The sequence below is a fragment of the Ammodytes marinus genome (assembly GCF_949987685.1).
Source record: "Ammodytes marinus genome assembly, chromosome: 15".
Taxonomy (NCBI): Eukaryota; Metazoa; Chordata; class Actinopteri; order Uranoscopiformes; family Ammodytidae; genus Ammodytes; species Ammodytes marinus.
Genome location: NC_137219.1, coordinates 21,735,437 through 21,749,289, shown reverse-complemented (window position 1 = coordinate 21,749,289; position 13,853 = coordinate 21,735,437). Strand labels below are relative to the sequence as shown.

The 13,853-nt window shown below is 41.3% G+C and overlaps 1 protein-coding gene across 1 annotated transcript in view; it reads left to right on the top strand.

The window, feature by feature from the left end:
• LOC307261367 (ALK tyrosine kinase receptor-like) overlaps window positions 1–13,853 on the top strand; it is a gene marked incomplete at its 5' end in the record, with an annotated part of 326,954 nt that overhangs the window by 287,904 nt on the left and 25,197 nt on the right. The window contains 5 exons of the mRNA XM_080041892.1: window positions 2,317–2,464; window positions 8,735–8,845; window positions 9,550–9,691; window positions 11,338–11,505; window positions 13,130–13,228. Coding sequence (XP_079898018.1) covers window positions 2,317–2,464; window positions 8,735–8,845; window positions 9,550–9,691; window positions 11,338–11,505; window positions 13,130–13,228 — 668 coding nt within the window. The remainder of the gene's footprint in view (window positions 1–2,316; window positions 2,465–8,734; window positions 8,846–9,549; window positions 9,692–11,337; window positions 11,506–13,129; window positions 13,229–13,853) is intronic.

Genomic DNA, 13,853 nt, shown 5'->3' with positions numbered 1-13,853 from the left:
GACAGACGCCCAAAGAGATGAATATGCGTTCTGCATCTCCCACAAGTCATTAGGCAAACAGCTGAGGTAGCTACTGAGCACCGGGCATCCTTCTCTCTCTCTCGCTCTCTCTCTCTCTCTCTCTCTCTCTCTCTCTCTCTCTCTCTCTCTCTCTCTCTCTCTCTTTCTTTTTATCTCTCACTCTCCAATCACCATCACTGGGGGAGACAAATATCCAAGCGCTCCCAAAAAACAATCAGGGTTTTTTTCTGGCAAGAAAACTGGAGCATTTGAAATAAGTGTATTACGCTTCAAATGTGTGAATATTTGTTTGTCTGTTTCTCTGCCCATGCACTGTGAAGTCTGGTCATGGGTTTGTGTATGTGTGTGGGCTTCAGAAATTTGTGTAATCAAAATTTAGTTTAATTTAATGGTGTGCAACTTGAAATTGCAGGTGGAATACGCAAGGAGTGTTTATCAGCCTCAGGTTATACTTGATAAACAGCAACAGTTCTGCTTATAATAAGCAACAACAACATCCTCGCCTCTGCCAAGAAACATGCCAGCAGAAACCAAATGGAAACACTGAAAAATTCCTCCAACATTTAAATTCCTCTTTCATTTAAGCTATAATGCATAACTTCTGTTGCCCCCACGAGGAATTCTGAGTAAATACAACAAAACTGTCAGCACATCTACATGAGGCAAGCCTTCGGTGATCACGCATTAACTTTCTACATTTTGATGTACGTCCAGGTTTTTTCTTAGCAGTAGATTCAACAACTGAAACATTTCTGGGCTCTTCTTGGTAAGGGAGAGTGGCCTAAGTTGTGCCGGTGGGGAAGTTGTGCCACCCCTTGTTTCTAGAAAACCATAGAAGTAATTGGAAATGTGAGCACATATTTAAGAAGAGCCATCCATTTGACTCATGCTGTAAAGAAGGGAGAAACATGGTATAAGATAAGCACATTTAAGCTCAACATTTTTTTTTTGCCTTTCAAAGTCAAATTTCCATGATCAAGGTTTTTTGATTATTGTGTCTGAACAATTATAGACATGTTTGAAAACATTTGACACATGTTTTAGTGCTTAAGTATGCTACACTTTGTGTTTATATAGTTAGCACGAGGTCAGCCCTAAACTGCTGCATCATGCTTATTATCCAAAATTCTGGGGTTGGGGTGATTTGTGCCAGAGGGCTTGGGGTGAGTTATAAGTAAGTAAAATGTATTTATAAAAGCACATTTAAAACAGTTTGCACTGTCCAAAGTGCGGAACATAGTGAATTCAGTGTGTAAGAAATTAAGGTAAAATAACAATAACAAAAATAAAAGACATAAAGCCCAGACATCCACATATAAACAAAGATAGTAGTGCAGAGGTAAGATAGTTAATGGGGAGGAAAAACCAGGGTGTACAGATGTGTTTTGAGCCTTGATTTAAAGGCAGAAATGGAGAGGGAATCGCATATGCCATGTGGCAGTTGGTTCTACAAGGGCGGAGCAGCTAGTGCAAAGTAAATTTCTGAGAGTTGCGCCATTGGCATGGCTGTATACGCTGGTCACCAAAAGAAAGTGATTGTCTACAGTAGCTTATAAGAGACTGACATCTCCATTCCACTAAACAACACCACTGATGAGAGTTCAGATGGCCAGAAAGATGATGATGGTGACTTTGTCATTGTGAGCTTTGCTGGTAAAACCATTAGATCTGCTAGGCCTTAAGGTTTAAGAAAATGTTCCTTCAATCTTTATAAAATATTTACTTTATTTACTTTAAATAAACCTTAAATAAGTAATTGTCTAATGGATTTGTCTTGCATTAGAGTTTATGAGGTATATATCAATGGCACAATTTACCCCATAGTATTCTCTCTTGTGTCACAACTTACACCACGCAGGGGGCAAGTTGTACCACAAGACAACTTTTTTTCCGAAAGCTATATTTCTTAAACAGTTGATTTCAGTAGTTATTGTTGCTGGGGATGAACAACACCCTGAAATATATGTACATATTTGAGTTGGAGACTTTACTGTCAAGGCATCAATTTAAAATCACTTTGAGTAAAAAGTGGCACAATTCAGGCCACTCTCCCCTATATTTCTGAGGTCCTGCAATAGTGTCGGAGGCAACACCAGTTTAAATAAACACTGCCAAACTGAAAAATACAGAGTTTTGTGGAACTGATAGGCTTACTCAACTTTGCGTCAACTCATTTGCCAGTGGCTTGAATGTAACGGACAATAATTTATATGAAAATGTTAAGCGCTATAGCTTTAAATGATCCTGCTGAATAATTTTCTCTGTATGTTTGTTTGTGTTTCTTTGAAACCACAGGATCACAGCCTACGGAGCAGCTGGCGGTCGCAGCGTATTGGCCATGAGCAGGTCACATGGTGTCTACATTACAGGAGACTTCCTGCTGAGAAAGGGAGACCTGCTGTATATCCTGGTGGGACAGAAAGGGGAGGACGCATGCCCCAATGTAAGTCCTTTACACTTTCTTGTAGTCCAGTAAGTCTGCTGTCATGCAGTAAATGTTGTTGTTTTGTGTGTGTGTGTGTGTGTGTGTGTGTGTGTGTGTGTGTGTGTGTGTGTGTGTGTGTGTGTGTGTGTGTGTGTGTGTGTGTGTGTGTGTGTGTGTGTGTGTGTGTGTGTGTGTGTGTGTGTGTGTGTGTGTGTGTGTGTGTGTGTGTGTGTGTGTGGGGTACCTACTTGTATACCTATGTGTCTTACATGCTGCACTTTGACCACACAAATTTGCTAACTCTGGGATAATAAAGTATACTTTTGACTTTGGTCCATTAGAAACTACAGTCTAGGCATGGGACGAAATTAAATGATGTCACGTTTATCCTGGACAGAATAACTGCGATTCACGATATTATTGCAATAATCATCAAAATATGCTGAAGTAGCAGCTATGTCAAATGGTACATACACCATCCATTTCATTAGTATATATAATTCATCCCTGACTTGAGAATTACAGAAATTATCCTTAAATAAAATAGTCCAACTTGTATTGTGGCATACAGTCAAACTGTGCTTCTTTGAGCATGTTTTAGTACAAAAGAAAAAGGTTTTAACAGTAAGAACAGACCTCAGCAGCCACAGAGAGCAGAATTGACAGAGAAGCCCAGTGGAAATCATTTCTACATGCATTAAGCTTAAGAAATTATTAAACTTCCATTGGTTGTTGTTGTGATAGATAAATAAATAAACACCTATATTCAACAGACATTTTGAAAATGCTACATAGAATGAGCATATGGATTATAGGCCAAACAAAAATATTTATTTCATGATTGGAACTGATACATTTAGGCTAAATAAAAAATTATGATACAGGTTAGAGAACCACAGTCAATTCCATATGGGGCAGAAAAGCTCTGATAGTTGAGTGATCTGGATTTATGTTCCTCTGCGTGGTTAGGTTTTTTTTTTGTGAGGGATAGCGTTATATTGCTCCAACAGGCAACCAGACTCTTATGAAGAAGTCCCTTCCACTGAAATGGATGGAAAGTTGTGGGCTCCCTCTTGTTGCAATTCAAAACCAATTAGGAAATCGACATAATACCAATAATGGCAAGCTAGAGCCACTCTAGAAAATATTCACGACCATCACGATAATGGAAATTTACAAGGCTCAACTTATTGTTTTTGAAGGGATCCGTGTTAATGTCGTACATTGTCCAAATCCTACTGAAGTCAGTAGATCATAAAGACAAAATAAACATGAGGAATGAGTTACAGTACTATAATGGATCTACTTTAAAGAGGACCTATGATGCTTTTTCAACTTTTATGAGCTATAAACATTGGTATAATGATTTATAGTCATGTTTAACCATACTAAAGTGTCAAGTAATGACTTACATGCATTTAGACGTATTCCCTGCTGACAGTCTGGGGTGGCTGTGCACTTGCTGAAGCCTTCTTGACTCCGTCCCCCTCTCCCTCCCACGTTGCAGATCGGATGCTGCGGGCGGGGCGCCTGCCGGCCGCGTACGCCCCCTAGTACCTGGGCTGTGACACCTCCCGTCCCATGAACCCTTAACCCATTCCTCTGTGCTTATCAACGTGTTCTATTTGTCTGTGGCGTTATCTTGTTGCTTATTATGCTAAGGTGGTTTTTGTACTAATCACACACTTCGCACCTATAAGGAGCAGAGTGTGAGAGTAGCATTTTTTTAACCTGTCTTTCCCTGATGTTCTCTTTATCCTTCCTACTTTAAGGGGCGCAGCTCACGCTAGACGACTCTTCAGTGTATCCCCCCTGTCTCCCATGTTTAGTTATTGTCACTCTATGTCTCTTGGTGGGGTATAACTGTAAACAGATTATCGTTGTTTTGGCACAATGACAAAATAAACCATCTTGAATCTTGAATCTTGTTCAAATTTCCGGGATTCGTTACATAGAGAATCCGGATTTTTCCATGTATGGTAATGCTACAACGTGCTCAGGCACGCTCCGGCCATGCCCCCACCTGCCTGCTCAAATCTGCCTGAGCGCTGCTGAAAGTGTTCCGGAAGGAAGGTAACCAATCACAACGTAGTGGGGTTTGCAGGAGGGGGGGGAGGGGTCGGAGAAGGACGAAGCCTAGTGTTGACAGGGAATGCTGAATGCACCCAGAAGAGAGGAAGAGCTTCCCCAAAATCTACATGGTTTTTTTGTGCTGTTTTTTTTTTCGTGTCAGGTTGCTCTATAGGAGTCATAAATGAGAAATTAAGACCAGAAAAGTAGTATAATAGGAGATCTTTAAAGTAGCTGTAAACACTACAATGATTAAACTTTCTGAATTAGGAGTCACACATAATTTTCTTTTATAGGCCCTCATAAAATCAAACTGAAATCACATTAAGTCATCTATTTTTTTATTGAAGAGTAAGGACTGCGTAAGCATCTATTCTAAACTGACCAGAGTGACATTTTTAGTTTTTTTTACTTGCTGTTTAAACGCTGCAGCTTATTAGCTAACTAGCCTGCAAACTGTCATTAGTGCACTCTTCTCTATGTATATTTGTTCTGTAACTCGTTTAACAATCTAAGGTGCAGGAGAAGACTTGTGATCATGTTTGTTAGTTACAGTAAGAAGGACAATAGCAGGGACGATAATGTTGAGTCTTAGGCTCAGTCTGCCCGTGTGCTTTGCCTGTGATAGAAGGCTGGCTTCACTGTTTTATATGCAAGATTACACTGTCTGCATGGAAATAAGGTCTCTAGGTCATCTTCGTAGATAATGGTATTCTGTCTGTAATAGTTCAAAACTAGAGGGCATTTGGGTTTTTGATTTTCTCTCAAGGACAACAGTGGACAAGTGATTTACAGGGAAATGAAGTGTGCTGTAGCAGACAAAAAAGAAATTGCTGGACTTTAACTGAATAACATTGATAGTCTGTTGAAAGCAATCAGGCGTTTTGGTGTCCAGAGTTATGTGTGCTCGACAAGAATTGCACGTGCCTGAGCTAAAGGGGAATGTACCAGACATTGTTGTATAAAATACTGTTTCATCTTCATCAGGTTCATCAATGATAAAAGGCTATAGCTTTTGAAGAAATGTACCTTGATTAATCTCAGAATATTTCTTAAGGCAAATTCTTTGATGTGCTTTGTGGCTGGGTTGTTAAGCATAGGATTTCAAATAGTGAGACTAAAATGATGTTTCTAAAAGCAGAAAAATAAATGTGGGGTGTCAAATTCACTCTCTCAATAGTCGAATCAACTAACATATGTGCTAAAAAAAACTTTCATTTTATTCAAAGTGTCATTACTAAGTGTGCTCTTCACACTCAGTTATTCATCATTCGCAAAAACTGATTGGTGCTGCCAAGTAGTGCATTCCTTGATATTTCAGCTTACGTCTTTACTAAATGTATGAACTATGAAATTCACACTGTTTAGCCAAAACAACCTGGAATATGGTCTGGTAAAAACCATTTGATTCATAGTTCTCAGAAATATAAATACAAGAACACAGGTCCCTGGACCTCAGTACAGATCCCCATGATAGTCTAAATTGTACCACTTTATGGAAACCAAACATTGTTTGTATGTGTGATAGAAGCTCACAGTGATCTCCCCCATCGTCTCCCGGCCTCAGGCTTACTTGTGTTGTTTTGCCAGGGGTGTCTGTCATCCATTATGCTCTAGAGTTTCTTCACTGGCAGCAACGCAGCTTGCTTTCCCACTGCAGTTTACAACACTAAAATCCTGGCAATCCGTCTTGTCACCGATGGAAACATCTCTTATCCACTATTTAAACATTTGGTTGTTGCAATATTAATTAGGGGCTGCTAGTTCTTACTTTAAGAAATGGAGTCAGCAGCATGTCATGCAAAGACAGATACAGTATGTCGGCTCAGAAGTATCTTCTATGTGATGTGTCACTCTCACTCATGTTCAGCTTAATTAATTAAATGGTTGGAGCACTTTTTCTTTTTGAAGTACCTTAAAGGGATAGTTCAGTATTTTTGAAGTGGGGTTGTATGAGGTACTTAGGCATAGTTAGTCTGTTACCCTATGGAGCTGGCTATCAGCGAAGTCTCTTTAAGCAGTTTGGGAGAGACGTCGCTATAGCAGAATTCAACATTGTACTGTTGCGGAGGGGGCCAGCAATAAAATAGAATAATTTCACGCTTATACCTACAAAATAAATATATGTTCAATTGTATGCTAGATGTAGGACTTTTTCACAGCTTTAATATACAGCCAGACAGCCGTTTATATTTGCACTTTTTTTCAAGCGTAGTGCGGCCTTGTATTACTACGCCACCTCTTGCTGGTGCATTGCAGCATATCAGTCGGTAGTCAGCTATTCAACTCAGAGCTACTGCGGCTTATTCAAGAGACACAGGGAAACTGAAATTTGAGATTTGTGACATGCCATGCCATTCACTGTGGACATAAGAGGAAACCTTTATGAACCAGAGTATACAGAAGAAGAACTAGCGCCTCTAGTTTCCCTCTCTGTCTCTAGACCCGTTCCTTCTCCCTTTGCCTACATGTGTCATGTACATATTAACATGAAAATTATAGTTAAGAGATGATGCTGATTAAGCAGCCGTTCTTGTGTTGTTGGGGTCATACAATTTTTTTTTATTTTCAACAGCAACACAAAGTTACAGACTAACTAAACATACAGGAGACACAACACAGAACACAAACGGTAAAATAACGCAGTACAAAGGGCAAAGAACAATGACACTAGGCAGCTCAAGCTGACTGTGGAGTCTTGTGGCTTTTGCTTTTAATAGGCAGAATGTGTAGCTTAGCAGACGGGGGTCCCCACCACTGTCTTACACTTATTAGTTTGTAACATGTTTTTCCTTTAAAGTGCTGGTGGCAAGGGTAATATGTGCTTTCTCACGCCTAGCATTCACCCTGGTGAGGGAAATAATGCCTCCTCCACCACCACCACCATGTCCTGACAAATACTCAATCTCCCATGCTGTGTGTCTTTCTCTTTCTACCATATATTGCACACACATACACACCGACCGACACACCACACCACACACACACACACACACACACACACACACACACAGACACGCATACACACCACACATTCTCAAGCACACGCACGCCTTCTTTCTGTCTTCTTTCCCACCTTTCATACACAAACTCTCAACTTTCAAGTAAGAAACTGTAATGATGGAACAGGCTGAGAGGCAGAGGAGGAGAGCTAGACTGCCTCAACATTTGAATGCACAGCCTCTTCAGCCCTTCTCCCTGTCACTCACACTCACTCACAAGTCCCGCCCCCTCCACCATACATTCTACAGTATGGTTCAGACAAATGAGGGAGTCTGGAGCGATAAGTGTGTGTGTTTGTGTCTGTGATTGAGGGGACGAAACCTTTACGCTTTCACTATAAGGGTTGAAAACAGACTCCAGCCAGTTCTGAATCATATTACATACAAGGCAGACACAGTAATTCAATAAACATCAGCTATGGCATCTCACATCATTTGCGAACAAAACGTCCAGTTCCATTTTTATAAAGAGGCTCTAACAGATTGGAACGACAGCAGGCTGACTGACAGGATGTCTCTATCGGTTAACATGATAAATCAACCTGCAACCTGCATGATGACAAAATATTAAATTATGGTCACCTCAAAAAACTTGTTCATACCCTGTTTTGAAATGAAATGCACATTGTTAAACTCCCAGTAGCAACATATTCAAGGTTTTCAGTGATTGGTGAATTCACTGGATGTCGGATTAATTTAGTTTTTGTAAACAACATATTTATTCTTAAAAGCTGCCTTCAATTTCACATTTGGAAAATCAGGAACTATTTGGTCTACATATTGAATTGGTTTCTGTCATACCGACATTCACTCAATCAACTTACCATCCACCACTGAGAACAAGAAGCTCTTCTTCAGCAGTATTACAGGTCTACAGTCTTGCGTTAATTGGGGTTACACAGGAAGTGTGTAAAAACTCACTGGAATTGTATTTGTGAGGAGAACCTTAGCCGATTGCCTCTCAGCTCTTGTGTTAATTCCCATATTTCTGATTGGTATCTTCTCAGCATTATAATGATTAAACCTAGGATGCAAAGGGGCTCGGGCAACTGCTCAAAAAACAACTGGCATCCATCAAAGCAAATTGTCTGTGAACTCACATCTCTCTCTCTCTCTCTCTCTCTCTCTCTCTCTCTCTCTCTCTCTTTCTCTCTCTCTCTCTCTCTCTCTTTCTCTCTCTCTCTCTCTCTCTCTCTCTCTCTCTCTCTCTCTGCAGTCCAACGGCATCCTGAATAAGATCTGCCAGGAACAGAGCGGCCCCATGGTCAACAAAACACAAGTGAAAGGAGGAGGAGGAGGAGGAGGCGGGGCTACGTATGTGTTCAAGGTAAAGTATGCTGATGGAATGATGCATTCAGGGACAGGGAGATATAATAAACCGTTTGTATATATGATAGAAAATATGGTAAAGAATAATTCTAAAAATGATGTCATCTGTGTAATATCAGCCCAGTTTGCTGTAAAGTACTTGCAATAATGCAGGTTTTTGGGAGCTCACTGTACCGTTCAAATCATACATAATCTTGAGATAATCTCATTGGCCTGCTGTCAGTAATTTAATCAATATATCATGAAGCAATAAATCCCCAGAGACACTGGTTATGTTGGTGTCTTTACTCCCATCACTGAACAGATAAGCTGACCAACCAGGTATTCCCTTTAAAAGAACAGTTTGACATTTTGGCTTGAGAGCAGATTTGCCCTCTCACACAGAGTTAGATGAGAAGATCGCTACCACTTTCATGTCTATCCATCAAATACAGACAGCAGTCTGTTGGCTTATTTTATGTGCTGGACTGTTTGTTGGCCCAGAGTCTGGGCACATTGACACTGCTTTAGGGCTGCTGGTAGGCAGACCTTTGGACTGAGCCAGGCTAGCTGTTTCCCTCTGTGTCATAATTACCAAACAAACATCAAATGGTAATGATCTCATCCAAAATCTCAGCTAGAAAGCAAATAAGCACATTTCCTAGAATGTTAAACTATGCATTTGAACTACATGAATCTAACTTTAAACAAATATGACCCCAGGTGGACAAAAGAGGCAACATTCCGCTCATCATCGCTGCTGGGGGCGGGGGCCGGGGGTACAGCAGCCAATCAGAGACCCAGCTGGAGCAGATGGACTATGACCTCAGCCAACCAGGACGCAACGGGAAGTCATACGCAGCAGGTACACTACACAGAGCTTTGTGTGTGTGTGTGTGTGTGTGTGTGTGTGTGTGTGTGTGTTCAGCTGATTGTGTGTTGCATGCGTGGAGACGAAATGTATTGAAGGCAAAATAAATTGGGTGGTGTGCAGGAGAAATTTAGCCTGGAAATCCAGACCCTGATATCTTGAACGATAGAGGGTCTGGCCACGATCGATAGTAATTTCCAACTCAAGGGGCGGCTCCTACTCGTGCATTTCAAATGCCACTGCACGCAGTTGGATAGCACTACAACCAATCAGAGCGATGCACAAGGTGACGTAAGCCCTGTTCGTTTAGCGAACAGCTGTTAAACTGTTAAATTAAACGTTTGCCGTTGTCGGTCGGCAAAACAGAACATTCCACTTACTTGCTAATGAAAGATTTGAGTGCCGTCTTCCAAATCGTAATGGGTCGAGGCCAAAGCAGTCTCAAACTCACACAACATATCTGCAGCCATCTTTGATGTTTACTATCACGGCTTCGACGTCGCATGCACGTCACTGTCGTCATCTGGTTACGTCCTCCCCAGAGTACCATACAAAGGGCTCTGGCGCGCCCATTTTAGATAGAACCAATTGAAACGTGAGCCCGGATTTCTGGTCTTTTTGAAAAAGCTTCAACGGAGCGTGTCCAGACCAACAGGCGCAGCAAATTTAATTTGCCAGCGCCTAGTGGCAGGTCTGGGAATGCCAGGCTAGGAGAAATTGACACTTTGATAAGAAATTAGTGAATAGGTGAGTGTACATGGCAAATAACACATTACAGGACTTTATGATGCTAATTCTTCCCACCTGCTGTGGATGTTTATTAGCATGTCTACTTGTAATTTCTAAACATATCCATATATCCTGAAGGTATCCACTTCTGTTTTGTTATGTTTCATAGTTCCACCTCCCTGTGCCAGTGTTTGTGTTTGGGCCAAAATGATTATTATGATTATTCATAGCTTCGTCCCCCGTTAATGCAGCGGCAGAACTTCATGCTCTGTTCTATCATTGTAGTGTTACATCATGCTCACTGCAGCTTCTATTATTCATATGCTCGGAGCTGACGAACAGCCAGGAAAACAGTAGATATCGATTTGTATGTCTTCAAAAAGCCACAGGTTTATTTCTGAGGAAACTCTATAAATGAAAAATGAAATATTCAGCACGTCTGAGGAGATGTGTTGCTAGTAGTGTGAGGTGTGTCTGTTTCCTATTGTTTGTATCTTTCAGACGCCAGAGGAGGAAGATGACAAGGGAAAGGGAGAAATGAAATTGACTAAAGTATTTTCTTTGTGGGACTAATATAATAGAGGATTGCTTATGTGTGTGAATATAGTTGACACAGTGTGTGTGTGCGTGTGCGTGTGCGTGTGTGTGTGTGTCTGTGTGTGTGTTTGTGTGTGTGTGAAAAAAGAGCATCGCCCAGGTCAAATGTAAGTTTATCAAACTTAAATGACAATATCTTAATATCTAACTCAACAAATGACATAGAAGTATTTTGTGGATTTGGGTTTACAGGGGCTTTAAGAACTCACTCCCTCTTTGCCTCCCTTTCCCTGTGTCACTCACACTTAAACCCCACATTGCTGTGTGTGTATTACTCCACATCTCATGTACGTTGTGTTGTGTTTTGGTGACAGGTGGAGGTGGAGGTTGGAATGACAGTGCTGCAGTCAGTCAGGGTGGCAGGCCTCTGGTGCTGGGGGGTCAGGGGGGGCAGGCCTGTCAGAAGTTCTGGCAGACCCACGGAGGCTTCGGTGGCGGCGGGGGCGGCTGCATGTCCGGGGGCGGAGGAGGAGGCTACAGAGGTGAGTCCAGGAGAATTCTGGGGGAAAAAAAGTTTAATAAATAAACTGTCTAGGAGATGTCAGGTATGACCGAAATAAACGTCTGGTAGTAGAGCCAAAATGTGCTTTAAACTGAATATGACAGGTTGAGAGAGTTAATACAGATCAGGGATCAGGCTGAATCCCACAAACAGCCGCATGTTCTATCCCTCTTAACTGCTCAATCAGCTGTGAGTCACTCTGGAATCATGAATCGTTAAAACACACACCCAAATGATTTGAGATCTGAGATTTATTTATTTAAAATAGGGACGATGTGCATAACAATGAGAGTTTAGCCGGTGGCTCCCTTTGACAGGTTGATGTTAAATTAACTAGTTCCAACACAATAAGGCCCTGTTCTCACGGTGAAAACGTGACAGTTTTCCCGTTTTTGGTTTAAAAAAAAAAAACCCTGTTCAGACACAATTTATCTGACATCTTCACTCGTACACATGTTTTCAGAGGAAACGGGACAAAATCGCTGTAGTAAGCATTCCAGGCCAGCAGTTGGCGGTACAAGGTAGTAGTAGATAGCTTTTCCGGTACAATTTGATGCATAAAACCTTACTGTAACCGAAAATTAATGCCACTAACGTTCATAAAGCGGTTGGTGTAAGCTTGGGGTTACAAGTATTGTAAATGACAAGCTTTCTGTCCTCTTATTTCACCGCATTGAACTCGTGAAAACAGAAGACATGCTGGTAGTGAAGGGGCTTTGTGAGCGGCTACCTTCCTGTTAGGCGTACTTCAAAATAAAAGTCAACTCACGTTTGTCCAGTGAAATGCTATTAATGTTTAGCCAGTGACATGCTTTTACTGTGAAGCCGTAGCCTTAATGCTCCTTTTGTTGAACAGTAACTTAACCGCTGCGCGCTGAACTATGGATAGTGTTTTTTAATGTAGAGAGAGCCGTGTCCCTGGCATATAGAAGCTACACACGTTTATTTTGCTAGAAAAACCGGCAGAGCACAAATCTTTCCCCAGACAAAGTGGCGGGTGCATGGTATCAATAACTTACTAATAGACTATAGACTAAATTGGCGAGTGTTATAATTGAGCCCTGCACGACACTCTCTGCTGATCACAGTGGTGGTGCCGCGGAGACACCGTGCATGTTATGTTGTCTTCTAACTTTATAACTCGCATGTGGGTATTTTGACAGCAAATGTTATAGACTATGCATACGTGAAGTAGAGCCGTGACGTCAGCGTTATCAGGGAAAATGGTTTCGGTGTTTACAAGAAACCAAAACCGTTGTGTTTTCCAAAAAATCCTCCCTGGGAGTAGATCTCAAAAACTTGCGGTTTCATGCCTGCGTTTGCTGTTTTCATGTACATGATATATTGCAACCGCGGGATTTTTTCCGCGTTTGCACCGTTTCGTGTTGCCGTGAGAACAGGGCCTTAGTCAATAAGAAAAATAACAGTAAAGGAGTACAATAAACAAACAGTCAAACAATAGACAATGTTTCTGACGACAAATCAAGATGTGAGTGCTGATATGGGACCTTGTTCTTGTACCAAGTTTAATTCCCATAGAACACACAATGAGTATAAAGATGGCACTGAGGTTTTGACACTGTGTTTGCCCTCCTGGTTTCTAGGCGGTAACACTTCTAAAAACAACAACCCCAAACATGATGGTGACGATGGCACGTCCTTCTTCGGCCCAGAGGGAGAGCCCTTCCTCTATCCACTCAAAGGTAACGTTAGGCTGTGTGTAGTAATACATTAGTCAGCACTCAACATCTGAGGTTGAGACATTTGCATTCAGCGACTGATATGTTAGTAGGAGGGCGTTAATGTGCTGGTGCTTTACAGGTGATGAGAAAACCGTTTTTTTGCTAGTGACATTTTAAATGAGTTTTTGTCTTAGTACACCTGGTTTCTTGCTACAGTAAAACCTGGAGCAGCTCATAACTAATATAGATCTGTACGGCCAGATGAGAATGAGTTGTTGTGCTGTGTCTCATCAAAAAAAGTCTATTGTAAAAATGTGGAGCAGATATTTAAAGCCACGTAGAGCTGAGAGTCTGGTGTCTCACATTCTGACAGACAACACACCCAATAGTTTATTGATTAAAACTCCTCCAGGTAGAGTTAAGGAACTGTGTGATAAATCCACTCAGTGTAGACCTGTTGAACATCTCTGCTTTATATCGTCTTGTACATTTGTACTGGACAGCTACTAAAAACACAGCCTGACTGAAAATGTAAGCTGTAGCGATAAGCTCGTTGACCATCAATACATCATCTTAGATTCCCTCCTTCACTAACGAGGGTAAGTGCTTTTTCAAGTCTTCCATTGGGACGTGATAAAGAACGCAC